This window comes from Lathamus discolor, chromosome 5 (assembly GCF_037157495.1).
Source record: "Lathamus discolor isolate bLatDis1 chromosome 5, bLatDis1.hap1, whole genome shotgun sequence".
In the NCBI taxonomy this organism is placed as follows: domain Eukaryota; kingdom Metazoa; phylum Chordata; class Aves; order Psittaciformes; family Psittacidae; genus Lathamus; species Lathamus discolor.
The window spans coordinates 53784443-53811977 of NC_088888.1; the positions used below are offsets into that span (position 1 = coordinate 53784443).

Genomic DNA, 27535 nt, shown 5'->3' on the forward strand with positions numbered 1-27535 from the left:
AATCTCACAGTGGGGAAAGTTATCAATAGGATTTCCAAAGTTATGTCCTGTGACCTTTGCTGTTCTACATCAGAAATGTTTTGTTAAATGGGGTGGATTCTGGACCTAAATAATTGCCATGCTGAATAGAGTTATTTAGGATGTTTAAATCTCTAGCTTATTCCAGAGTGTTGCAGAAGAATCTCATTGAGTGGCTGGAAAATACAAAGAATGTATTTAAAGTATGTGAAACACAATGCACTAATTTAATTATCCAAACTATGGAATAAGTCTTTGTTCACTGTAAAAAGTGCCTGTCAAATAGTCAAATACTGTGAAAGTTGCTGGATGAGAAAATGGAAACCATTTGTAGACTTCAAAAAAATTGCAGTCTTGTGCTGCATGTGGAGCTTACGCAGTGCAGGGCATATAGAGAGACTGTTTTCAATAGAACTTCTTTTGCTGCACTGGGGGGAAAAACTCCAACAATTGCTACTGCTCCTTTCTGTGAGGCAATTTTAGGTTACTCTTCTACTCACGTAAGTATATCCATGGTCAGTGTTTGCATAGGTGGCATGATATTCCAGTCCAACTCAATTTTAGTAGAATTACCTTTGCAGACATGCTTCTATGACATGGAAATATTGCTTCTTGAAAGAGCCTTAGCTTTGTAGCAATTTGTAAACCTTGCATAGTATTTGCTTTCACTAATTTGCCCTGTTATTGTGAATATTCAGGAGATGTATTTTACATGTTTAAGGGAGAGTGTGGTCACGTGGTGAACTTGTATTGATTGAATTTTCTTTACCAAAGCGGTGATATAAATCAGTGTTACTTTCGTCTTTTCACATGATCAGGACTGGATCGAGTATTGTCTAAAAGGATATAACACATCTAAAAAGATAAAGAAGCAGAACAACAACAAAAAATAAATAAAAAGGGTTAAAGAGTGATAGCTCTGTTCCTACCTTTACTTGAAGGTAATGAATTCTAAAAAACACCAAGTAATGTACAGCCCCTTGGACAAGAGAAGGGAGAGAGCATATATGTTAGACATTACATACAACCATGAAAAACCAGTATATATGAATTCAGAATAGTTTTTCTTAAAATGCCAGTAGTGGGGTGAGACAGTGAAAACATATCATAATGAAGGACGTATGTTGGCAGGTAATAAGGTTTTTTTTGACATATGGAAGTTCTGGATGAATTAATGCTAGGACTCTTAGCACAAGAGTTAGGTCATAAAGTGTGGCTCATGAATTCCTGGTCTGCTAGCTGGAATAATGAACATGGGAAAAGATTAGTCCTTTTCTTATGCTGTTCCTTACACATCCAAACAGCCAGTGTCACAATTACTATGTTCTTTTAATGTTTCATGAAAGTAAGAGGTTATTTCAGAAGCTGCTGCATGTTGCTGTCTCCAGCTCTATCCTGTAATGACTTAGAAAGAAAGTGGCTGGTTCTAAACTAGCTATGGGAACCAGAGGTGCTGGCATGATAAATCAGTATTCAACTTTTGATTTTACCAGGAGGTGGATCTGGTGTGGAGTGGCCCATAAATGGATCAAAGGTTATTAATATTAAAAATAGTTTTAAAGTGGTTTGTGAAGCTGCCTCTCTAAGTAGCTTCCTCCAAGTTCTGCCCTTTTCCAAACAATAGGGATATAAATTACTATAAAACTGTGATAGTTTCTGTGGTGGGTAATAACAGGACCTGAATATTCTCAGTTTCATGCTGCATGGCTTAGTGGCAGCTGGTAGGCTAGGAACTAGCAGATACAGCTGAAAAGGCTGTCTGTTACAGTTAAACAATGAGAATTGATTCAGATTCTGCTCTTTAGAGGAAATGTGGGTTATTGCAGGACTGTTTGGATATGCCTTCTAAAAGGTATAGAGCCTTTTTTGGCTTAGTGATCATTGATTTGCATAAGACCTTCAAGACCTTGGGGTAGGGATTCTTGAAGCAGAAGTTCAGAAGGAAGCTGTGAGGCTGTGTTCATTTTATGAAAGAACCCGTCATTTATTTTCTGAGTGGTACGTTACATAGTTCTGTGATGTCTTCGAATTGGAAGAAATCTTGTTGAGTAGTCAAAAAAGTATGAATAACTGATTAGCATCTTTATATAGTCAAGAGTACTGTTTTCTGTCTAGAATTGATTAAAACATATTTTTATGGTAACAGGATGTAATTGAAACAAAACATCATTATTTTTTAAAGTGCTTTTAAAAACATTCTCCTTTTACCTTTCCATCCTCTTTCTGCACTGGAAAGCAACATTCAGCTTTGTTTTTCATTCTTTTAAGGTGTAAATTTTGATTCAGACAAAAATATTTTATGAAAAAATTACCAAAAAAGTATTGACAAGCTGTCTAGCTGTAAACAGACAACTGTATTTTTGTATCCTTTTCTACACATCTATATCTCCCTTTTACTACGCAGAAGGTTTGGTTTGATAGTCACATAAAGAGTTTATGGGGAAAAATTCTCTTGATACTGTTTTTCTGTCTATGAGTATGTTCTCCATCTTACTGAAAATTTAGGCAGCACCAGACACATCTTGAAATTAGGAATGCCAGAGAGGTGCATCTTCAGTCTCAGCATTGTTAACTGTAAAGTGAAGTCTGGTAGCTGGAGCTGTGCATAGTAGAGTTGGCTCATTCATATATCTTAGGCATCTCCCTCTACAGGCTTTCAAAAATGGTGAAATTTTTTTGTGTATATACCGCCTCTTCTTTTGCACTGGGAAAATAAATAAGTAGACAAACAAAAAGTAATATCTTTCCCTTGTAAGTTTTATGATCTTCCTAAAGAACGTCTTTTATCTCTTTGCTTCCTTACGTAGTTTTTACCCATACTGTGTTTCTCCCTAAGTTGAGACTGTAGCTTCTTTAGATTAAGAAGCAACTTTATATGTACGGAAATTGCATATCCCCTCAGATTCTCTTATAATTCATTTTTTAAAAAAATATTTTTAAGATGAGTTTCATGGACTGGAGAGGGTGCCTGGTTAAAATATGGGAAACTGTTAGCAACCATCTTAAACACAGAACTAGCAAGCCGAACAGCAACACCATGGAGATAATTCTCTAGTAAGTTTGCTTAGAAATGTATGAGCTCAGGCAACTCGTTGTTTTTAGATATATGCGTGTGTGTGACTTGAAGGATTTGTCTCATTTCTAACTTATTAAAACATATTGATCGGTCAATTGGATGTATGAAAAAATAATTAAAAAAAACCAGCTTTTTGCATTCAGTGAGTACTTGCAAAACTTGAGCTTTATCCTTACTTGTCATTTGTAGTAGACTGGAGGGTGTTCATGCTAGATAGGAATTGGTTTTTTTACAAGTGATCATTTAACAGGTTCTTAGTTTTGCTGTTCTTGAAAAAAGACATTAACCAGTGATAAAGTTGTAATCAGCTGTTCTTTTAGATTCAAAGTTTTTATAGACTTGATCAATGGGGAGTGTCATGAAATGCATGTTGAAGTTGTTTTCAGCGTATTGCTGCCACCCCTTGTTGGTGTTATTCTGCCCTTGCTTCCCAGGGGGTGGTGCATTTTCATAGATATTTTTGAAAGGGCAAATTTTTGGATATTTTTCAGGAGTTTAAATTCAGCATGGAGACCAGGTTTGGCAAAACAGCTTAAAATTTCATGTGAGCAGTCTTTTATGCATTGTATAGCTGGATGGATATGGGCTATTATTTGTCTAGTTTCTTATTAAATGGATTTTACCAGGGATGTTAATAATTTGATTAGTTCAAGGTTAATACATGGGGCCCAGTTCAGTGCCATGTTGCATTTTCCTTCACAAGAAAAACACTGTATTGGGCAGGCTGAATTAGAGAAGCAGTATGCATGAACAAAACATTTTTGTGAGAGACCTGGTGCGATTTGTATAAACAGGAAGGATCTGTGGCAGATTGAATCACTTCAGCAGTGTGGCAAAACATTGCTTGGGAAAAATGGCAGCAGGATGTACATGTTGGAGAGCAGGAAGAATATTGAAGATAAAACTGATGTTTTGTCAGTGGTAGAAGAGAGGTAGAAGAGGGAGAAGACTCCCACACAAAAAGGGAGTCTAGGAGTAAGTGGGAAAGGTCACTTTAATAGTCAAAAGTCCCATAAGAATCAGTATTAAGGGTGCCATGGCTGTGTTTGCTGTGCCTTGCTGTCCATTTTTCCAACTGCAGTTCTCAGGTATTTCATTATTAGTGTTGATCTCACAGCTCCTGAGATTTTTCTTTTTTCCTTGGTAGAAGGTGGGTGATGTCATAAAGGATTGTCAGTGTTTTAGCATCATTGGTTGATGTTGGAGGAATGGAAAATGAGTTTGTGTCACCCCCACCCACCATCCAAAGCTTGATATGGGAATTTCTTCTGAATATGGGTTGGGTATAAATCATATTTTATTCAAAAAACCCACAATGAACAACCCCCCTCACTGTGCACCTTCCACTTCCTCAATCCCAGAAAACAACAACAGTTCCTCAAAATCCCAGGCACAGCTACAGGTTGGGCAGAGAAGAGATTCAGAGCATCCCTGCGGAGAAGGACTTGGGGGTGTTGGTCGATGAGAAAATGAACATGAGCCGGCAGTGTGCACTTGCAGCCCAGAAAGCCAAGCGTATCCTGGGCTGCATCAAAAGGAGCGTGACCAGCAGGTCAAAGAGGTGATCCTGCCCCTCTACTCTGCTCTTGTGAGATGTCACTTGGAGTATTGTGTGCAGTTCTGGTGCCCTCAACATAAAAAGGACGTGGAACTGTTGGAACAAGTCCAGAGGAGGGCCATGAGGATGATCAGAGGACTGGAGCACCTCCCGTATGAAGACAGGCTGAGAGAGTTGGGCTGTTCAGCCTGGAGAAGAGAAGGCTGCTTGGAGACCTCCTAGCAGCCTTCCAGTATCTGAAGGGGGCCTATAGGGATGCTGGGGAGTGACTCTTCATTAGGGAGAAGGGGTAAGGCCAGGTTGGACAAAGCCTTGGGTGACATGGTTTAGTGTGAGGTGTCCCTGCCCATGGCAGGGGGATTGGAACTAGATGATCTTAAGGTCCTTTCCAACCCTAACTATTCTATGATTCTAAAATCTGGCTTAAATAACAATTTTAAAATTGCACATTTTTAAGGAAAACAGTCATCATGCAGTAGCATGCTAGTTTGCTTCTTAGCACTCATTCGATACTGCATATTATGATTACATCAAATGTGTAAGAAAAGGGTCATCTTTGTATTGTTCTTTTCCCTTGGCACTTAAGAGTGAATAGTCTTTCTAAAACCTGAGAAGTATTATTAAAACCCCTAATACTCAGAATTGTTTCTGAGTGAAGTGCCAATTTCTCTCAACTATCCAGTTAACTCCTGTTTTCTGGTCTCTGTTCTGGCCTTTTCTACTTACTAGACACTGTTTTCTTTTGTCTGCCCCTCTACATTTTGGATTCACAATTTTATTTGGTACGATTGTCAAATCATAGCTAAGAAAATAAGAGACATAAGACACTGGAAAGGCAAACTGGGAGTCCTTGTGATTTTATTTCAAGACCTTTAGTCACTTTATATACCCCCCATCTCCTCTGTAAGATATCCATACCTTCCATTTATATATTCTCTACAGCTAAGCCCATTACAGATATACAGATATACAGATATACAGATTACAGATATGTTTGTTTTTTTTTAAGGGAGCTAGAAGTGGAATAAGAAATAAAACTTTTCAATTGTGTATGTACCTTTGAAATATATCTACAAGTATGTTACAGCCTTTGCTTATCAGAATCTGAACCTGAACAAGCAGATTAGGGATTCGTAGGAGAGCTAAAAACAAGTTTAGTGAAAGTGAAATAATAAAATCTCCAAACATCGTGTTAATCTTCAAATAATACAATGCAAAGCAAGCTTGGTGGCCCTTCAGTAGTTACTTCCATAGCTTTTCCACAAGTACTGGAGAGGGACAGGGAGCTTCAGAATGTCTGCATCATTCTTAATGGGTGTATCTCTTCCATTCAGTACTTCTGCAGGGAAGGTCAAGGAGAGCCCTAAGTGGGGCTCATTTGGGGTTTTTAAGGCTATTTTCACTGTTTATGAAATCTATGAAGCTTTTCATAGTCTGGAGGCCTAATTAGCTAGCTATCCACAGACAAGGATGGAAGAGTTGTTCCCAGTCTAGTCTTCTATGTGTTGCTTGTGTGCCTACTTATGTGGAACAAACCCCCTTAAGTACTTTGTTTTTATTGCTTATTCACTTAATGATGTCTCTACTGAAATTAAAGTAATAGAGAGTGGTTTTTGTGAGGCAGATATTGGTCTTAAGTGTATTGAAGTCACTAAATTGATGCTGTCTTCTGAAGGTTTGTATTGCCAGATATTTGCAACAACAGCAATTCTGTTATTGAACTGGTAGCCTAAAAGTGGAAGATTTTGCTTTTCAAACATAGGCAAGATTTATGCATAAGAAACGCATATCCTGGAACTCTTGAAATAATGTTCCAAGTGCATGTTGTTTGGGGAAAAAGATCCTCCTAGGCTTAATGTGCAAAATAATTTAGTTAAAGATCTATTTTAAGAGGACTTTATGATCATGTAGCATAATCTTTCAGCTAACCGTAACGTGTAGCTGCACTTTGTGAAGTTGTGTGCTGCTTAGCAGTATTTGAACTGTAACTTGCTCTCTCTCTCTTGAACCTCGCTCCTCCTCCTCCCCTGTCTTTTCAGCTGTTGGAATCTTGCATCTAAAGTCTTTAATTCCTCACATTTCCTGGTTTACAACTGTATTTCACCTGTTACTTTCTTTTCCTTTCTTTGTAATGCTCTTGTTCTCAATTACTTTTAAATGTCTCCCAGCATTCTACCACAAGCAGTCTTGCAGAGTACTACTGCTTTTTTGTACTATAATGCATTCTAGGGCTGGTCCTGTAGAACTCGGTTGTTAACCTTCTGCTGCCTGATAGTTGCCCTTTTAACAAAGTGTGGTTGGATTTTTATGTGGGTGTGTGTGTGTGTGTGTGTAGCTATGCTTTTCTTTCACATATTTATAAAAATTTTCATCTCTGCTTTCCCATTTAGTTTTGTGATGCTTTTTTTCCACCAGCATGTTTGATGTGAGATATTTTTTGTTTGTTTGCTTGTTTGTTTGTTTGTTTGTTTTAAATGGAGAGTTTCAGGGTAATGAAAGCCATATTTATATGGTAGCTTCTACTGAATTTGCCTTTTGTTTATAATTATTCTGTTTCATTCTATTTGATTCCATTCTATTTTCCTTTTGTTTAGAATTATTCTGTTTCATTCTATTTTATTCCATTCTATTTTATCTTATTTTATTTTATTTCCCCCCCTTTGCATTTATTTTGTTCTGGGCAAGAAGGTTCTTGCCATAGAAGTGTGAACTACTTAGCAGGAAAGGTCTTAAATGGGAAGAAGATTTTTTTGCCTACTCATTTCACAGTGGTGAGTTGTCCTGAATAGAAATGAATAAAGCTGGCAGAGAAATATGTAGTATTAAATTTGCCTATTAAATTGGCTCTCAGAAATAATTCAGAGCCATATTGAAATGTCTGCCTATGTAATTGTGTTGTAGGTATGTATGTTATTGTCTTGTTCCTTCCTCAGCTTAATTACACAGCATCCAAAGTGATTCATGAAAGATGAAGATTGTGTCTGTTGAATCTGATGGGACTATTATGTGTTTGGAGGTGATGTAGGATTGCTCCAGCCCTTTTCATTACTTTGGGTACTGCAGGTTGGTGTGTGTTTGGTTTGAAATGAAAGGGTAACAATAAGAGCCTTTTTATATGACTCACTATTACATCGAATGGAAATTTTCCGGTATGCTGCTTAAAGTGAGTCTCTCTGGCAGCAAGGCACTTTCAATAGTGTTATGATTTATCAGTGTGGAATCCTCTTATCATACCAATGTGATTCCCCTGTCAGTCTGGAGTAAGTAATCAAATTTTTAAGGCTTTGACTGGAGGTGAAACTTTATAACCTTTGCTGCTTTGAAGACAGGAGCAATTTTTTTTTAATTGTTAGAGATGATAAATAGCTGTCCAAGTAATTGTACTTTATAAAGACAATAAGGCACTGATCACTCAGAGTAGCAAATGCTCTTGCTGACCTTTGAATTAAAGGAGAAATTGTGGCAGATATTAAAAATTATGGTCTGTTGGTAGTTTTCTTTCCCAAAAGTTATGCCTAGCTGTGATTTTGAACTGGAGTAGCAGGTTTAGATGACATTATTCTTTTTTCATGGAAAGTATTGATTCATTGGATATCACGTAATATGAAAGTGTTAGCATTTTAAAGCAAATGCTAATTTACTAAAAATTAATATATTCTCTGAATATAAATTGCAAAAATACACTAGGATGATTAGTTGCTATGAGACACACAGAACTGAATAAGTCCTGGCAAAAGAGAAGCGTAACATTAAGGACAGAGTTTGGAGTAATTGCTTTAGGTACAGTACAGCTGTCTGGCATTACATAGGTATAGATATTAGGGGCAATCAATGTATACTTTCCTTCTGTTTTCTTCACCCTCCTATGTATCCCTGTACACCCAAAATCTTTGAAGGTGCCTTTTGTGTGGAACTATTTAGCCTTGCAGGAGAGAGACATATCTCTTGATAATTCTAGCAATAAGCATCATTTATATGCTGATTTTATCACACATTGTTCAAATCAGTTCATTAAAATTAAACATCACTGAATACTTCCATAGCCACCTGCACTGTCTTAATTCCTGTTTTGTTAAATGACTGAGCCATATGGTTGCTGCAAGCTTTGCCTCACCCTAGCCATGTTGCATATTACAAAAATGCTTGATTATATTAAAGAAAAAAAGTGCTTCTTTCAAATTATATCTTGCGCCTCTCAATGTATTATTTATTTCTTATTAGTTTTATAGTAGATTTACAACTAAAATGGTATTTAGTACATGACTTTGAAAGAAATTAATGGTTTTTATGAGATGTATAGAATTAAAACAATTTTTTTTTTAGCTTTAGAATATACCTAAGCTTGGTTGGGGTTTTTTTGTTTTGTTTTGTTTGGGGGTTTTTTGTGTTTTTGTTTGTTTGTTATTGTTGTTGTTTTCCTTTTTGTTCAAACAAAGCAGTTACACCAACCACAGCTCTACAGCCTAATTGTTGCTGTGGGTCCCTAAATCTCTGGGCATTTATTTATAATTATATGAAACATACATACAGAAATGAGAACATTGGGGAAGGGAACAAGGGAAATTGAGATTGCAGCTGCAGAGAGTCAGAATGGCTTTTTGCAGTTACAGTCCCTGAAATCCTTTTCCACCTTGCCTCTCTCCACATGCAGTCACACACTTGGTTACTAGCAGCTTGCCCAAAAAAGCCAACCGAAACCCCCCAAACCCGAACAATTGATTCTTATGTACAGTAGACTATATGTAACTAATTTCTATTGTTAGGGTTTTTTTCTTGATAGACCAATCGATCAATTCCACTCATAATGGAAACAGCTGTGTAACAGTAAACTTTTATTTAATACAGGCAAACATTTTCCAGATCTGTGCGTTTCTTCCCCTGCATACATAGCCCGTAGTTTAATAAGATGTGCCTAAAGAAAACCTGGTATGTTTGTGCTGTCAGCTGATCTCATTTCCCAAACTCCTCGAGGTGCAGTTCTGAGTACTACTCAGCTGGCAGTGTGGGTGCTGCACTCTTTTTTCAGGTCATGCCTTATGTTATCTGCCATCATATCACCAAGATTTCTCCTTCCAGAAAGGAAGGATAGGTGTGTAGGCCTGAGGCATGCAGCCATAACCTCAGCATCCTGCTGCAAATGCTGCTGAAGTGCAGCCCCCTTTCCCACCACAAGTATTTCAAACCGCAAAGGTGTGAGGAGGGTTGTGTCTTGGAGCTGTGGAGGCAATACAAGACTCAGGGGTGAGCAATCCAGCCAGTCTGGGTGGCTGGAAAGGCTGCCTGGCCAGTTTGGGTGGCCTGGATAGAGTTACTTGTGTGAGCCCTGGGGGCAGGTATCCTTGCTGACCCCTGGAGTCCAGGGAGTAGCTACTCCTTCTGCTGACCTGGACAGTGCAGGGCCAGAAATTGAAAGGAGATGTTTTCTATCTAGCATAGCTGATGATCTTCAGCTCCTTACCTCTCAAAATTACAGTATGTTTTATGTGGTAGTGAGCAAAAGTACTCATTCTGGGGAGCATGGTGAAGGAAGTTCTGTAACAGTTAATAAAGTTCAAATTAATTTCTCTGTAAAAAGAAAAGGAAGTGAAGCACTAAATACCAAAGATCTTACACTGTTAAGGTTAGGGAAGAAACATCCTGATGAAACTGAAACTGCTCACAGTGGGCAAAAAGCTGCTTGGAAAATACTGGTAGTGTCCAGCCATTCTTAACATTTTCATCAGTGCTGTGGATGATGGAACAGAAGTGTACTTTTAACTTGCTGAGGATATCCAGGTTACTGAGCCTCCCAGCCTGTTTGAGGGTAGTCTGGGGTTCAAAGAGATTATAGAATCATAGAATAGTTAGGGTTGGAAAGGACCTCAAGATCATCTAGCTCCAACCCCCCTGCCATGGGCAGGGACACCTCACACTAAACCATCCCACACAAGGCTTCATCCAACCTGGCCTTGAACACCGCCAGGGATGGAGCACTCACAACCTCCCTGGGCAACCCATTCCAGTGTCTCACCACCCTAACAGGAAAGAATTTCCTCCTTATATCCAATCTAAATTTCCCCTGTTTTAAGTTTGAACCTGTTACCCCTTGTCCTGTCACTACAGTCCCTGACGAAGAGTCCCTCCCCAGCATCCCTATAGGCCCCCTTCAGATACCGGAAGGCTGCTATGAGGTCCCCACGCAGCCTTCTCTTCTCCAGGCTGAACAGCCCCAACTTCCTCAGCCTGTCTTCATACGGGAGGTGCTCCAGTCCCCTGATCATCCTCGTGGCCCTCCTCTGGACTTGTTCCAACAGTTCCATGTCCTTTTTATGTTGAGGACACCAGAACTGCACACAATACTCCAGGTGAGGTCTCCCAAGAGCAGAGTAGAGGGGCAGGATCACCTCCTTCGACCTGCTGGTCACGCTCCTTTTGATGCAGCTCAGGATACGGTTGGCTTTCTGGGCTGCAAGCGCACACTGAAGCCTGCTCATGTTCATTTTCTCATCGACCAGCACCCCCAAGTCCTTCTCCACAGGGCTGCTCTGAATCTCTTCTCTGCCCAGTCTGTAGCCATGCCTGGGATTGCTCGGACCCAGATGTAGGACCTTGCACTTGTCGTGGTTGAACTTCGTAAGGCTGGCATCAGCACACCTCACAAGCGTGTCAAGGTCCCTCTGGATGACATCCCTTTCCTCCAGCATATCAACCAGACCACACAGCTCGGTGTCATCGGCAAACTTGCTGAGGGCGCACTCAATCCCACTGCCCATGTCACCGACAAAGATGTTAAACAAGACCGGTCCCAACATCAATCCCTGAGGGACACCACTCATTACCGGTCTCCAGCCAGACATCGAGCCATTGACCACAACTCTTTGCATGCAGCCATCCAGCCAGTGCTTTATCCACCGAGTGGTCCATCCATCAAATTGATGTCTCTCCAATTTAGAGAGAAGGATGTGGTGTGGGACAGTGTCAAACGCTTTGCAGAAGTCCAGGTAGATGACATCAACTGCTCTACCCCTGTCCATCAGTTCTGTAGCCCCATCATAGAAGGCTACCAAATTGGTCAGGCAGGATTTCCCCTTAGTGAAGCTGTGCTGGCTGCCACCAAGCACCTTGTTGTTTTTCATGTGCCTTAGCATGCCATCTAGGAGAATGTGCTCCAAGATTTTACCAGGCACAGAGGTGAGACTGACTGGTCTGTAATTCCCTGGGTCTTCCATTTTCCCCTTCTTGAAAATGGGGGTTATATTTCCCTTTTTCCAGTCATCGGGAACTTCACCTGACTGCCATGATTTTTCAAATATGATGGCCAGTGGCTTAGCAACTTCATTCGCCAGCTCCTTCAGGACCCGCGGATGGATTCCATCAGGTCCCATGGACTTGTGCACTTTCAGATTTTGAAGATGGTCTCGAGCCAGATCCTCTCCTACAGTGGGCCCAAGGTCTTCATTCTCACAGTCCCTGCGTCTACCTTCTAAGACTTGGGTGGCGTGGTCAGAGCATTTGCCAGTGAAGACCGAGGCAAAGAAGTCATTCAGAACCTCAGCCTTCTCCAAATCCTTTGTAGCCAGTTCTCTCGAGAGCTTCCTCAGGGGGGGCCTATGTTGTCCCTAGTCTGTTTTTTGTTTGCTATGTACCTGTAGAATCCCTTCCTGTTATCCTTAACATCCCTGGCCATGATGGATTGGGGTACAACTAATCAATAAGAATTGAAAAACAATGGAAAAGAAATTATTTGGTGAAACTGTGCAGGCTTGCAACTACACTTGGGTGGAATGATTAGCAGCACGAGGGCAAGATGAAGCAGTAGATATGCACAAATGTTTTTTGTGGTTCCTGTGAATTGTTAATTTAATGCGAATCCACATTGTTACAGTGTTGTGAAAAAGGCAGCTGTTCATATGTTTTTCTTAGTGTGGTTAGAAGAATAGGAACTAGGAACTTGTAGTCACTTTAGAGCATGGAAGGAGAATACCCATTCTGGGGAAGCTCAGGTGAAAGAAATAGAAGTGACAGAAGGCTAGATAGCAGCATATCCTCTCTGAAAATACTGAAGAAATTAGGATCATCTTTGCTACATGAGTGAAAAAAGGAAATTGAAATTTTCAGAAATTAAAAGGTTGGGGCAAAGAAGTTGGTAACCTAATCTTCATGTTGGCTGGAAGTAGGTTAAGCAGTAAGAATCTTAAATTGCAATAAGAGAGATTGAGGTTGGAGATAGCTAAAATGTTAATTGAATTCTGGAACTGAGTTCTTAATAACTGTCTCTTACCAGAGCCATAAGTGTTCTGGGATCTACTGTCATGGTCTTCCCCTCTGAAATACCTTTGTGTACATAAATGCCTTTTGTATGTGAGAAAGGAACCTGTCAGCCTACAATACACAGACTTCATGGTCTATTTTTTTTTTTTTTTTTTTTTTTTTGGAAAGAATTTAAATTTCTTTTTCTTCCCCTGTTTGCTGTGGATTTCCATTCTGTATAGGGAATGCATTCTGGTTAGCCCTTGATCAATTCCAGGAGGACTGGCAGGTAAAACAAGTGGAAATAAAATATTTTATCTTTTTTTTAGAAACTACTTTATGATGCTAAACAATTGTGCTCATTTTCTTATTTTTTTAATATTTTCTTCATAGGAAGGTTTTTCTAAAAAATTAGTGTTGGAAGACAATACTATATGATTAATCTTAATTTTCTGAGCTACTTCTTGTTACTTTGTGTACCTTATTTGGACATTCAGAACATTTGAAGGCAGTACTACAATTCACAGTTGTTAACAACTTCAGTTTTCCTTTATGGTTTCAAAAAATTCTAATTTGGAAAGAGAAGTTTTAGAGACTGAAATTATATGCTTAGCTCAGGATAAATTATGTACTCCTTTAGGAAGTTCAAGCACAAAACCTTTAAGTAAAAGCTTAATTGCAGTTTAAAAAAAAAAAAAACAAACATAAAATTAAATAGCTCCTTGCATGACTTGGTACTCTGGTGTCTGTATTGTGGCATCGGAGGAACCAAAATGTGAAATAATCACACCAGAAATTTGCGTGAAATTGCATTTGGGACATGGGTTCAATTCCTAGTCCTAATTAAGTGCAGTGTTTGACAAATGAATATTAGTGTTAGAAGTTTACAAGTTGCCTGAAATGGAGACTAGGTTCTCATCTGTCATATGGTAGATCTTCTGATAGATTTCTAAGTTTTGAGTTGTTTAGAATTTTAGGTTAATCACATTAGTTGGTGTCAAGCATTACCTGGTAACCTCAGGCAGATAGAGGAATGTTTTATGGGCTTGGGTGAATTTGCCTAGTGTATTTTGTTGGCATTTTGAACTTCGGTATTCAAAATAGAGGATTTAAATAGCATTAGCATGTATAAACTAGCTATTTGGAAGCAAATAGCTGTTTCAAATTTTTATTACTTGGAAACTGTGGTGTTAAGAGGCAAGATGCTGATCTTCATAAACTGAGATGTTTTCTGCGAACAAGATAAAAATCCTCCCCAAAACAAGAAAAAACACCAAACCCCATTAATAGCTGTGAACTTAAGATTTTCTCTAGAACAGCAGTCCTTATTTATATGCACTCTTTTTCCTCGCTGTTCTTCTCATTGCTGAATACTGAGACCAATTATTTCTTTCAAAACTCTATTAAAAAATGCTAGTAAGTTAGCATGAGTGATTTTTATAATAGATAGGGTTGTTTCCATCCATCTCAAAAGTATTTCCCTGTGGAAGAAAGATGGTGTGTATTAGAGTGTAAAACCAATTGAGCTTCTAATATAATTTGAGAAACAAGGGTTTATAAGGAGAGCTTGCTTATTTATCTATTCATTTATTTTAAAACAACTAATTCACATGGAAAATATGGTGACCTCTTAGGCATCCTAGCCTCCATCATGCTTGATGGAGATGTATCAAACATCAACCTAAGTACAGGTTATAACCATTACTCTGGATGTAATGTATTAATGCTAATCAGTCTAAGTATTTGGGAGAGAAGAGTAGTTGATGCCTGCGGAATGGAGGGCTGTTAGCAAGAGGTGAAGCATGACCAGAGTTGTCACACACCATAAAACCCATTTGTCTGTTTTAACTGAGAACTCCAGCATCTAGTAGAGAAAGAATTCTAATTTCTGAACTCAAGTTTCTAATGTGTTTTTTAAGCCTCCCTAGAGTATGAAGACTGTGTTTTGGATGGATTTTTCATAGATTTTTATTGTTTTTATTGCCTCTATGAATTCTTTCTGGTGCACAGCTGATATTTAGGGGTTTTAATCTTGTTGCCATGGTTTTTAATATGATGGATTATGAATCATCCTATTCTTGGATAGGATTATTCAGTGTATTTTTTTTTTTTTTTATATGTAGGATCCATGGATTTTGACTGTTCTCTTTAGGTGGTGTTATTTATTATTGTTATCATAGAGATGCATATAGAGCTGCTTGTGCTTGTAAGATCAACATCACAGTAACTGGAAAATCCAAAGGATTCCAGAAGTAGCTGTCTGTAGATGTTTCTTTCTTTCAGCCTTTTTCTTTCCATATAAAATTCAGAGCTTTATGGGGCATTCGGTGTTAATGTACCACACTTGTTACATTGCTTAAGATGTTATTTTACAAATATAGCCATATGTAGCTGATGGTCTGAAGACAGATTAAAGACTTCCTTGGCAATAATAAACTTCTAGGTTGGGTTGGTTTTTTTTTTTTTTGTGTTTTTCTGGTTGTTTTTGGTTTTTTTTCCTCTTAAGCAAGTACTTAAATCCACTAAATAGTACTGCAGTTGTATTGATAAAGACATGACTCCTGGTTTTCAGCTGGAGTGTGAATCACTACAGTGTAAGGTATGTACTTCAGAGGGGAGACTGGCTGATATTTTGAAGAATAGGTAACAATTTGCTAGTAGATCTATCTTCTGATCATATAGTAGGTATTATTTCCACTATTTAGATATCATTCTATATTGTTCTTCAGAACTCTCATCAGTGGTAACTCTTATCATTAGCTGAGTCTTAATTCGTGTTGAGCATTTAATCAAGAGATCTACAGCTTCTTACATGTAGGTCCTACACCTGTAAAAGGAATAAAATCTGAAAAAAGATGATGATTCTTCAGGTTGCTGTTGTATAAAGCAGTGTTCCGAGGAAGATTATTTTCAGAGCCAGAAAAATTATTTGGTGCCATGAAGTAGTCTAAAATACAGGAATGATTACTCTTCCAGTTACCAAAAAAAAAAAAAAAAAAACTAATGAAACTATTTTATAAGCCTCCTATGCTTTAAATAAATTCCAAGATTACTTTCAAGAAATACAGGGCACAAAATTTCCTCTTCTGTAAGGTCTGTAATAAGAATTGTAATCTGCTGTCACATACAGTAATGATTATGGCTTTTGAGCCTTTATTTAACTGTTGGTTATCCTTTTGGAGTGGTATTCTCAGCAGATTGTTAATTCTTATTTTCTGCTGTCACATGCTCATCCAGGGAATTTCTGTTTTCAATTTCAATGTCTTAAACAGATAAGAGTAAGTATTTTCCCAATGTACTTTAAATACTGTTGCTTTTGGAAGAATGATTAGTGAGTTAAAGACCCTCTGAATATGAATGCTGCTTCAGAAATTATGTTTTCCTTCTCAGTTAAAACCTAAATCTAAAAAAAAACCCTAAGGAGTTTAAGAGTTTGCAGGTTTTATTTGTTTTGGGTTTTTTTTTTGTTGGTTTTTGGCTTGTTTTGGTTTTGTGTTTTTGGTTGGTTTTTTTTTTTTTTTTTCCCCCCTGGGGGTATTTCATCTTATGTGGTGTTTTTTGTTGGTATTTTTGGTTTGGTGTTTTGTTTTGGGTGGCTTTTTTTTTGTTTGTTTGTTGTTTTTGTTTTGTTTTGTTTTTTATTTTTAGCTGACAATGAAGAGAAAAGAATCCTACCACTATTTTTTTGAGCGGCCTTTCTCTGAAGGCTTTCCAGATACTTGAAAGAAGTTACTTTTAGCTACCTCTCCCACCTTGGGCAATAAACCTTGTCTATGTATGTACTATAGCTTCAGTTTCCTTTCATATCTTAACCTGGTTTTGGTGCTTGTTGGGCTGTTCCAGGAGTCAGTTCATTTCCCTTACCTAGGGAGAAATCAAACTTTTCTGTCCCCTTGCCTCTCTTAAGAATGGGACAGGAGACGTGGGTCATTTTTTGCTGGGTTTGGGTGTAGATTTGGGTCATGCAAGATTGATGAGCACAGATGGAGGAGGACAAGAGGTATATCCATGTGCTGAGAGGAAAAGCTTTGTGTTTCAACAGCAGTGAGCTTTCAGGTTGCCATGGCTGACATTTGTGAATTCTCTGCGGACTTGCTTTTGTTCACCACAGCAAATGCCCAGTACACTGAAGACTTACACAAACACTCAGCACTCAAATTTTCTAGAAGACTGTCTGTCTTAGAATAATTTGATATTTTCAAATTTGGCTTTGAATTCTTTCCAAATAAATAATACCCCACAGAGGACATGGGTATCATCTGTGTCTGCTTGTAACCTCAGTAAAGTGTGTTGCTTTAGTCAGTAGTTGAAAAATCTAAATGTCCCTTGGCTTGAGGGTCTGTTTGGGTATTCAGTTTATGTTCACTAATGGTGCTGATATGGTGTCATAGTAGTCCAATAGGTGGATGCAGATGGCCAATATTGGTCTTCCATCCTGGAAGGTCTTCCACAAAAGTGAGAGGAACCAAAGGAATGCACAGAGACAAGTCTGTGCATTAACGGTCATCCGGCCAAGTAATATCAGAGCAGTTTATAGCAACGGTGAGGCAAACTGAATTTCTTTTTTACACCTGTATTTCATACAGTGAAGTTGTTGTAAGTGTTTGTGGATGTCTGTGTCTCCATGGAACTGATTTTTTCCCAGGAGCTTTGGCAGTGTCAGCTTGCCCCTCTGGAAGCAGCTGCATGTTAGAACATCTTACTGCCTTTAGGCTGTGCAGGCATGAATAGTAGCCAGTTATCTGCTATCCCAGTTGGATAGCTTCATACTGAATTGATATTATTCTAGAGTTGGAAGTTTCATGGGAATTTTGCATTTTCTTCCAGACAGATAGCTGACTAATGCATGCTGCTCCTTGAGCTGCCAGATCAGCCTCTGGGTGACTGAGAAGTATCCTTACAGTCACCATGCCACCACCCATGGGATATTTATGGATTTACAATAGAATTTCAGACAACTCGGAGCTGTTGTTACTTCTGTCTTAGCCATACATTCATGGACACTGATGTTACGAATTCATGACCAAGTGCCTTGTTTAATTCCCAAGCAAATCTGAAATTATTCCTTGTGCCTTTTGGTAGCTGAGTAGCTACTACTCAGTGACATTGTCCTTTCATAAGCTTGCCTGATGCACCATATCGAATGTCATTTTCTGAAGGTTTTGTTCGAAGAGACTGTTCAAAGGAGCATGTCATAAGATAAACACTCTTTTGTACAAATGCTGCAAGCTTGCATTACAAATTTCAGTTGCTGACATTTTCCTGTCTTAGATTTTGGAGTGCTTAAAGCCTATGTATTTGTTAAAGATCCATCGCAAGAAAAAAACGGAGAAAAGACTTAAATTATCATACCTCAGAAACTGGTGTATCATCATGTTTTCTTTCTCTCCATCAGTACAAACACAAATCCACAGAGAGCTGGTGTTATGTACGAGAAAACTAGGAATTCAAACACTTCAGAAGTGTGTATTTTTCATATGTTTATTCATATCTAAAATGTTAGTATGGGGAACAGAATTTTTGTAGGTGCTTGTAGCCTGAGGAATGATTTTCATTCAAAACTTCTTCATAAACTTTGCTCTAAATACCAGTATACCTTTGAAACTTTTTTCTTATTTTCTTATTATTTTGGTTTGTTTTTCTTTTAATTGACAAGCATTTTCTTGTTGTTATGGAATGCGTCATGAGTAACCCTAGTATCATGCAAGTAGTATCCTAGGTGTGAATACTGGTAATGTGTGTGTTACCTGTGATGCTTATTCTATCTCTGACCTGGTACTGTTTTTATTTATCTTGCCTGAATTGGCCTTATTCTGTACTGCCTTGTCAAGATGTCTCCCTGTTACTTGGCATCTGTGGGTGTGGAAAATGGGAGAATCCCAGTTACATGGACTGGCTGTCGAACAGTGCTTTTGGCATTGTCAAGTACAGGCTGGAAGACGGGACACCTTTTCTCATTATATGAATTTTCAGTGTCTGTATCAAAACTGAGGAGCTATTGCAGTCTATTAAGCAGAGTTTCTGTTCAAATGAATGTGTCCTCTGCCTTTATTTACATGGTGTAGTTTGCATGGTTATTTTAATAAGTCTTGGTCTTGGAAGCGGGGGAGGGGAAGGAAAAAAGGTTGTATTCTCCAGAAAAAAATTCTCATGTCTTCATGTTGTGTTTTTTTTGCTGTTGTTTCTAATCTTTGTGGTAAATTCAGAGTCTTGTCTTGACTTGCATTTGAGTTGTGGTGCATTGACAGTGAGATATGCAGCAAAGTTGAGATTGGTCATCCTGATATTTTTTTTCTCCTTTCATTTTGACATTCTGTAAAGAAATTGAAACAAGCCTTCAAAAATTTGGAAGAGAATAATACAGCAGCTGTAGTGTGTGTACCGATACTCTGAAGTGTAGCCTTGTAAAGAAATTTTTGAGAGCTGTTGTGTAACATTGTATTTTAATTCTTGTGAATGAAAGCAGCTGACTGATCGGCAAATCAGGATATAATGAGATTGCATATTTTGTGTGTGTATCAAGCAGTGCATCTTAAATGGGATTATAGTGTCTTTACATTTAAGTTTAGATACAGTACTTAAGACATGAAACTGAACTGATGGTGTGAGCATTAAAATTATAAACCTTAATATTGTCTCCAGTTCATCTTCATAAATACTGCTTTTTCTCTGTCCTAGAGTGGGAGATATTAACTGTGTTGGGTAATGTAAAGAGAAAGAGGAAGAGTATGCTATAATGGTTTGAGGATTTTTTTTATTTTAACCCAAGCAGATGGAGGTTTACCTGGAGTATATTTAATTTATTCATTGGTTGTTTTTTTTTTTCTTTTGAAAAGAAGATTCTTCTTGCAAGAAGGAAAAGTTAATAGCTTTCGAGGTTTTATCGTTAGCCTCCTCTTTTTTCGTTCTTGCAAATTAAAGAAATACATGTAAAGAGCCCTCTGCAAAATGATCACAGGAATATGAAGAACAAATTAAGCATAAATACTAGAGTGTGGGGAATGTAGGTTTTCTGTGAATTAATATAGGTGATTCAGAACTTCTGTTTGGAGTCTGCTTCCAGCTGCAAGCCTATTTCTGCATTTTCATTGGCCACTGTCTCATAAATGTTGCCTGAAACCTAACTGGGGACTGTAATGTTATGGAGTCATTCTGAAAAAATAAATAAAAAGATCACCTAGTAGTGAGCTTAAGGCTAATGCACGTAAGTACCTTGACTATCTACCTCATGTCCTTGACATTGCTGTGAAGTAAAGGTAACCCCTTCCTCTAACTTTATGGAGAAGACTTCTTTTCACCTGATCTTCTGTGAATCTATGCAAACACATCTTCTCTTGCTCCCTACTACATTGGGATATATATCAGTCCCCCCCCTTCCTCATCAGCAAACCACAAAGTTGAATCCACTTCTGTACACATAAATCTCATTGCATATGAAACTCAGAACTTTTTGAACTACTATTTTTCACCCAAAGATCACATAATTGTGTCCTAGTAACTGAAGGAGCACACTTGCAGGCAGGGAAGTTACTACAGTGTGCCCTCGAAATGGAGATGTTTTGATGGTTAATACTTGTTTTGAGGAAAGAGGATTTGCAGGAGTCAGAGACAAGCCTGCTGAAAATTACAAGTTTCACACTTCAGATAGAAGCCAGTTTTTCAGGGAGCAAGGAAGTGAGAGAAAATAATTTGCTCAGGAAACTGATCTTGCCACATTGATATGTTACAGCAGGCATATTTTATTTAAGGATTATTAGTCCTTTTTTTTTTTTTTTTTTTTTTTTTTATCTTAGCATGATTCCTTACCTGCAATTAGCTGCTAGATGATAAGAAATCCTGGTTTTCATTAGGGGCTAAAAACTAAGGCTTTTCACAACTAATTAGTTAAGGAATTCACTTATTTTGAAGTGATCTGTCCTTGTCACTGTGCTAGGACATCAAGTTCAATGCTTATCAAAATAAAACACTGAAAGCTACAAGGAATATACAGATATATTTAATAATACAGCTGTGGAAAAGTCTGATGTCTCTTATTACATATCTGTGTAGATGCCTTTTAAGAGTGTTCATGCATAAGTGCTGAATATGCATCAAAATCTTCCTGAAAGTCAGATCCTAATGTGTTTACTCTTGGTGTGAGCTGGGTAAAGACTTAAGATGCTGTGCTATTTAGCTGTTTCATACTCTGATGTTTCTATTCTGTACTGCAGAGAATTGGGTTGACCTTTTACATCAGGAATAATATTAGGAGCTATTAACTGGCAAATAAATAGAAGCCACTTAAGAAAAGAAAAACAAATGAAAGGGTGGAGTTTGATTTAGAGAAGTGTAAGCTATGTATAAGTAGAAAAAAAAAATCAACACCCAAGTGTGCTGGGGGAAAGAGAATGTGCTTTATGAATTTTAAACATTGTAAACTTGCAAGGATGGGGAAGATTCTGTTGGGAATTACGGAGAGGAGGGTGAAGCAGAATCAATGTCAACTACATGTTTTAAGAAAAATGTTACTGATGAGTTGTGATGCATTTTGTAACTGTCCTACTGCCGAAGTAAATAAAAACTTTGTGCTTGGGCATGGTGAAAAATAGGCAGTAAAAGGAATAGTTAATAGCAGTGGCTCTTTGTCAAGGTGTAAATCATGACTTTGGATACTTTGCACCTCTAATTTCTTACAGCATTTCTTACAGATGGAATTAATCCTTTCTGTCTTGTAAAAAGAAAAAAAAAAATGAACTTTTGCTCTTTCACATTAAGTTTCTCTTTGTTCAGTCCACAAAATATGGATGCTATTTATTTATTTATAAACCATTTTGGGTTTTAATGAGGCAACTCATACTGACTTTCTTCTTGTAAAGTCTTAGAGGGAAATAGAGCACAGGTCAGTGGTTTGTTTTTTTTTTATTGTCTGAAAAAGGAAGAGTATGTATATGTAGTGTTTTAAATCTTCTTGTGTTTGATCTGTTAAGCTAGTAATGATGGAAGAAATCACAGAGCCTGTCTCCACAGGGATTTAATAAAACAGTATATGCATTGTCTAGCTGCAGTTAGCTAACACTGTCTAAACCGCTACTCTTTAGTTTTTCAGCAAATGTAGTGGGTTGACCTTGGACAGGGCCCCATCCAACTCCTTATTCACTCCCTGCAACAGCACAAGGGGAATCATGGGTCGACACAAAGATGGGGAGATCGCTTCTTTAATATATCACCAGTTACTGTCACAGGCAACACAGACTGAACTTTGGGAAAAAATAACTTCATTTTCACCCCACCCTCCAGCACAAAGGGATGGAGACTGGGGGCTCTGATCAATCCATCTCACTTTGTCTCTGCTGCTCCTTCCTTCTCATCTGTTCCCTGCTCCAGCCTGAAGCACCATTTTGAACAGTTATCTTTAACATTTGCTCTAAACTCTCACTGAAATTCTCAAGTAGTTAGTTAATCTTAAGGATTAATAAGATTGTTGAACATTTCCCTCATTTGTACTTAGCATTTCTGCCAAGTCCAATAATAATGTACCATCTAATTGCCTGTCCTCTTGTTATTTCTCACTGTGTTAACATTAAATATCTGGGTAATTGTTCCCTGTTGCTTGAAGAAGTTTGCTGAGGTTTGCGTACCAACTTGATTTTGTACCTTGCCAGTATTACCGATTGTAATTGTAAGCCAAATTGTTTGTTACTTCTGCAAAGTGGTCTCTTTGCTGGTTTGTCATCTCTTTATTAAATACATCAATTAATTGAAAACTTTTGATTTGGTAATAAATACAGTATTACAGATTTATTTCCTCTGTGTGTTACTTCTGTTTTTCCATGAGCAGTTATGCCTGTGTTTCATCATTTGTACGTAAACATAAATGTTGTCTGCTCACTTACATGGTCAGCTAGGCACTGCATTAGCTATACTTCAGATCGGGTCAGATGTTTGCCTGACCACCTGGGACCTCTCTGCACCAGCATTTGTGTGTACCCTGGAGTGTACATTATCTGTAAAATTATTGGTTTTAATACCCATATATTTTGACATTCGCTTGAATAGTGATATAAATTACTTCATAGAACAAATCAACACAATTCCTGCTCTCTGTAGGTAATTGTTAAAAAAAAAAAAAAAAAAAGGGAATATATTCTGGCACTGGTTTTATTTAAACCTTTTACTTCATGTTTGCTAACATTTATGCAGTATGTACATTATGTACAGGTTTTTTTGGTTTGTGAATGGGCATTTGGTGCTAATACTCGAGTACTTATAATGGATCCCTCTTTCACTGGGTGCTGCTTTATAAAAGTAGTCTAACGTTAGCCAGTACCTTTCAAATCTGAAAACTTTATAGCTTGATCTCATCAACACTATGCTACATCAAACTCTGATGGATGTCTAATTATAAATCTTTTGTTTCAAGCACTATCCTTTCTATAATTTCTATTAATCATGCTTATGTGGCGTCATTCTATCGGATTGCACAGAAACTTCTGCTATGTGCATAGTACTGTAGAATACAGTTTTCAGTATTAAAGGAAATACTTTTCTAAAAGACCCTGTAGAAACTGTAGAGGGAGCTTATCTATGGCTTAAGATTTGCTTAAGGTGCTTACATTTTGACTTAAGATATTACAAGCATGTATAAATGGCAGCGAAAAATACAACTCTCACTCCTACATCATCTATTTACAAATAAAGAATGACTTTTTAATAAAAGATGTAAGAAAATAATTCCCTGTTTTCAAAGTATAAATTTTATATATATTTTTGTTTTTTGGCATCGGTTTCTGATTTTTCTGAAGTAGGTAGACAGCTGAGGAAGGAGCAAGGTTGTGTACCTTGATGACATAACCTCTGTAGTTTAAAAAATGGAGGGGAGGTAGTTTGTGAGATACCAAACAGATAGTTCTGCTTTGTGATAAATGGCTTATGAATGCTTTGAGAATTTCATGAAATGCTGTGGTACTAACACCTGTAGATAGATAGATGCAAATTTACTGCTAAGTATTTTTAAATTATGAAAAATGAGGTTGAAAAAGTGGAGTACTATAAAATGTGTTGATATGCAGAAAAATATATGTTGGAGCTTCCAATGACTATACCATAGTACCTTTATAGGAATAAGATCTTGAAATACTTCTAGTTTATTTGTTATACTTTGATCACAATTTTTCTTTCCTCCCTAATGGTTTTATCTTGAGATAAATCGAAAGAAACATTTCAAAAATTCTGCTAAGGTCAGTTCTTATATTCTGTTCCTTCCTTCCCCTCCCAGATTCCCTCCAGAAAAGGTTGGAGAGTTTATCTGCTGCCTGATCTCAGCTTAAGAAATGTTAAAAATAAATGGTTGTTTTGTGTAGGAAAAGATCAGTTCCTTTTGTGTATTGCTTTAAAAATATTTGCAAGATAAATGTAACAAAGGTGAAGCAGCAATGTAGATAGCTATGAAGAATCAGTGCTAACAATGTAGAAAGCAGTCTGTCATTTTCCCCTGATACTTTTCATTGTTCTAACTCTAGGGGAAAAAAAACCCCACAAATTGTTGATATACAACCTCCCCCTGCCATGTGCATGATGTTTATAAGCAAAGCTTTGAAAATATTATTTTGGTGTGCCAACCATGAATAATCAGGTGCTTACAAGAGCATATGTGTTGTTATGATAGACACTGCAAACACGCATGTTCTAAGAATTTTTTCTAGCATCAAGGGCATAAATGAAAGTGGTTTACAAACACTTTTTTTGAGCAGCTCTCATGCAATTGTCAATTGATTGTAGACTAGACCATAATCATTAAAGACTTCTAATAATCACAAACCTCAAATTACCATAAGCACAAAGGATTTATAATAATATGATTCCTTTGTGTCTTTATAAATGGGTATTAATGATGATGGTTAGTAATGAAGAGATGGTCAGAAACAAACACTTTGTCAAATTTTCTACTAAAAATAAATCCGATAACAGATTCTGCATGTAATTCTAAATATGAGCTAGTTGCTTATGTTACATTACAATAGTATTTTCTTTAAACTTTTTTTTTTAAGATTAGTACTGAAAATAGTACTAGTAATAGTAAAATTAGTACTACAAATAAAGATCTTGGCATTGTACTTTAAGAGCTGCTTTCATTCTATAGTATTGCTCTTCTTTTGTTATATTTTTTTAGTAACAGAATTACTTAGAGGCTAGTCAGTTACCACATTGCACAGATGACTTAATCCATACACATAAATGTTCATCTTTTCCTGGGCAACAGCTTGTCAACAGTTTTCAGAATGGTTAATACAGCTCTTGAGGACATACGAGAACACAAGAGTTCCTTGTTGCCTAAAAAAGGCGCAAAAGTTGACATACATAATAATAATAATAATTTATACAAATATATACTTCAGAGAAGCTTTTTCACCACTAAATGCTCACTCATGTATATAGTCTGGACTAGTGTGAGACTACTCACTTGGGCAAACACTCACAAATCAGATCTTTTAAATTTAGGCTAATTTAACTGTGGTTTTGCTGGATTTCACCCGAACCTTTTTCAGCAGGGAGGGTTCCTTATTGTGGTGCTCTTTAGGACTGAAAGTAGAAGGAAAAATCTGTCAATGTGGAGCTTCTGGTATCATTAAGGAGGAGGGTAGTTAAGTTCAGGGTAGGAAACTTTCCTACTGGAAGGATTCAGTTTGTATACTGAGTTGGATTTTCCCAGTTGTAAAGTTTTGCCTGGCATGCTGTGTTTCAGAAGCTTTGCTTTTGTGGTGCTCATTCATGAGGTAGTACCTGGTATGGAGTTGTCACTCTGGGAGAAATGGAGCTGCTCTAGGTCCGGAATAGATGGTAGCCCTGTTTTTAAGGTCCGTGCTGCACAACAGCAGGACAAACTGTTCCATTATGTCCTGTATAACCTGTTTAAACATCTGATTTCCGCTTTCTGCTTTTGTAGCCAGACAGGCTCAGCTTGTTCTGCCTTCTGTATATTTGTAAAATAAATTTGCAAGATGGGCTCTCTTCCAGCTATAGAAGGTTCTGTTATCCCCTCAAATCCGTTGGCAAACAGAGCAGCAAACCCAGCTTTTCAGGACAGATGTGGTTTGGTGTTCTAAGTGAGTCACGCTAATGTATCTGAAATTCAAGTCTGCCTCTTTTTCTGGGAAGGAAAAGGTGTGATAAAGCTGCATTTAGGAATCTGGACCTTATTAGTCAATATTTTTCAGTTTTGGGGAACCTGTGGAGCAAGTTGAGAGAATTTTTGCCTCAGTGACCTCAGAATAATGATGATCCTTTGCCCCTCTTCTTATTTTTATTCAGTTTGTCTGTGGTCATATTTCCAATTATCTGATCCTAAAACAAGAAGTAGTAAAGTTTTGTAGGTGCAAGTATCTGGATAGATCCTCAGAAATATATGATGCCTTCTGTAGATAGTGCTTCAGTGATTCTTCTAGGCATTTTATAACTTCCTGGATTTCTTGCTACTTGAGTTTTTAGTTTTTGGAATATGAAAACATATGCATTCCATCCTTTTCTCACAGTGAACGATCAGTTTCCTAGCATTAATCTTTTGCCTTACTACTGTTCTGTTGTTTTTTCTTTATTTCCTTTCCCACTCCCCTGTTCTTTAGGATCATATATGATAGTGATTTCCTCAGATCATGACCCCGGAGAAAAGACTCGACTTCAGCTTCCAACAATGAAAGAAAATGATACTCACTGCATCGATTTCAGCTACCTTTTGTACAGCAAGAACGGTGTAAACCCGGGTGCTTTGAACATCCTGGTTAGGGTGAACAAAGGGCCGTTGGCTAATCCCATCTGGAATGTTACTGGTTCCACTGGCAAAGACTGGCTTCGAGCAGAGTTGGCTGTCAGCACTTTCTGGCCCAATGAGTATCAGGTAAGCTTGTAATAAATTCTCGCCACTTTATAACATTTTTGGTGAGGCCCTGCACCCTTTGTGTTCATTTCGGTCTGTTCTGATAGAGTGTTTTCCAGTGTCCTTAAATAGTCTCCTGTTTAGAATAAATAATTACTTGGGTAGGGGTCATTTTTATAGGAGGCAGTCATTCAAAGTTGTCTATTATATAATAGTTAAAAAATAAGCTGGAAACAAGCCTCATTAAAATAAATGGTAAGGTTAAAGTCCAGGAACATCAAAAATTATAAACTCCCAGAAATAAATTGCTTGTGGAACTGTGATTTGTATCTGTCTTCCCTCCTCTTTTGGATGTGCCTGTGTTACCATGTCTAATTACATGACTGTAAACTGTGTTTTTTTGTTTTGTTTTGTTTTTTTCCACATGACATTTACTTCATTTGCTGTACAGGCAGAATGGTGCTCACCTAATGAGCATCTGCTCAGGATGTGCTTTTCTCCTGTTTGCTCGCTATGGGACAAAACCACCTGCAGTGTAGGGCTGTTGTTTAGAGATAAAAATTGTCTTGTTATTACTAGACGTTGTTTTTGATTTGTTTGATTAACCTGAGAAAGTACCTACAGCTGTTTTGCTCAGTGGGTATTTGATGTGAAGGATGAATCTCATGCACAGGCATTTTCGTCCTGGCATGTAGGAGGGGGAAGAGCTGGATTAGATGCACTCATCTGGGTTGTTACACCATGAGGTGTTATATCATCATTATACATAGGGCTTACAGGCCCCTATCTAAGGATGGTTCAGGTC

The 27535-nt window shown here is 37.7% G+C and overlaps 1 protein-coding gene across 5 annotated transcripts in view; it reads left to right on the forward strand.

The window, feature by feature from the left end:
* Window positions 1-27535, forward strand: part of PTPRK (protein tyrosine phosphatase receptor type K) — a 403857-nt gene that overhangs the window by 110351 nt on the left and 265971 nt on the right. For all 5 annotated transcript variants that reach the window (XM_065680919.1, XM_065680921.1, XM_065680920.1 and 2 more), the window contains exon 3: window positions 26480-26751. In XM_065680919.1, coding sequence (XP_065536991.1) covers window positions 26480-26751 — 272 coding nt within the window. The remainder of the gene's footprint in view (window positions 1-26479; window positions 26752-27535) is intronic.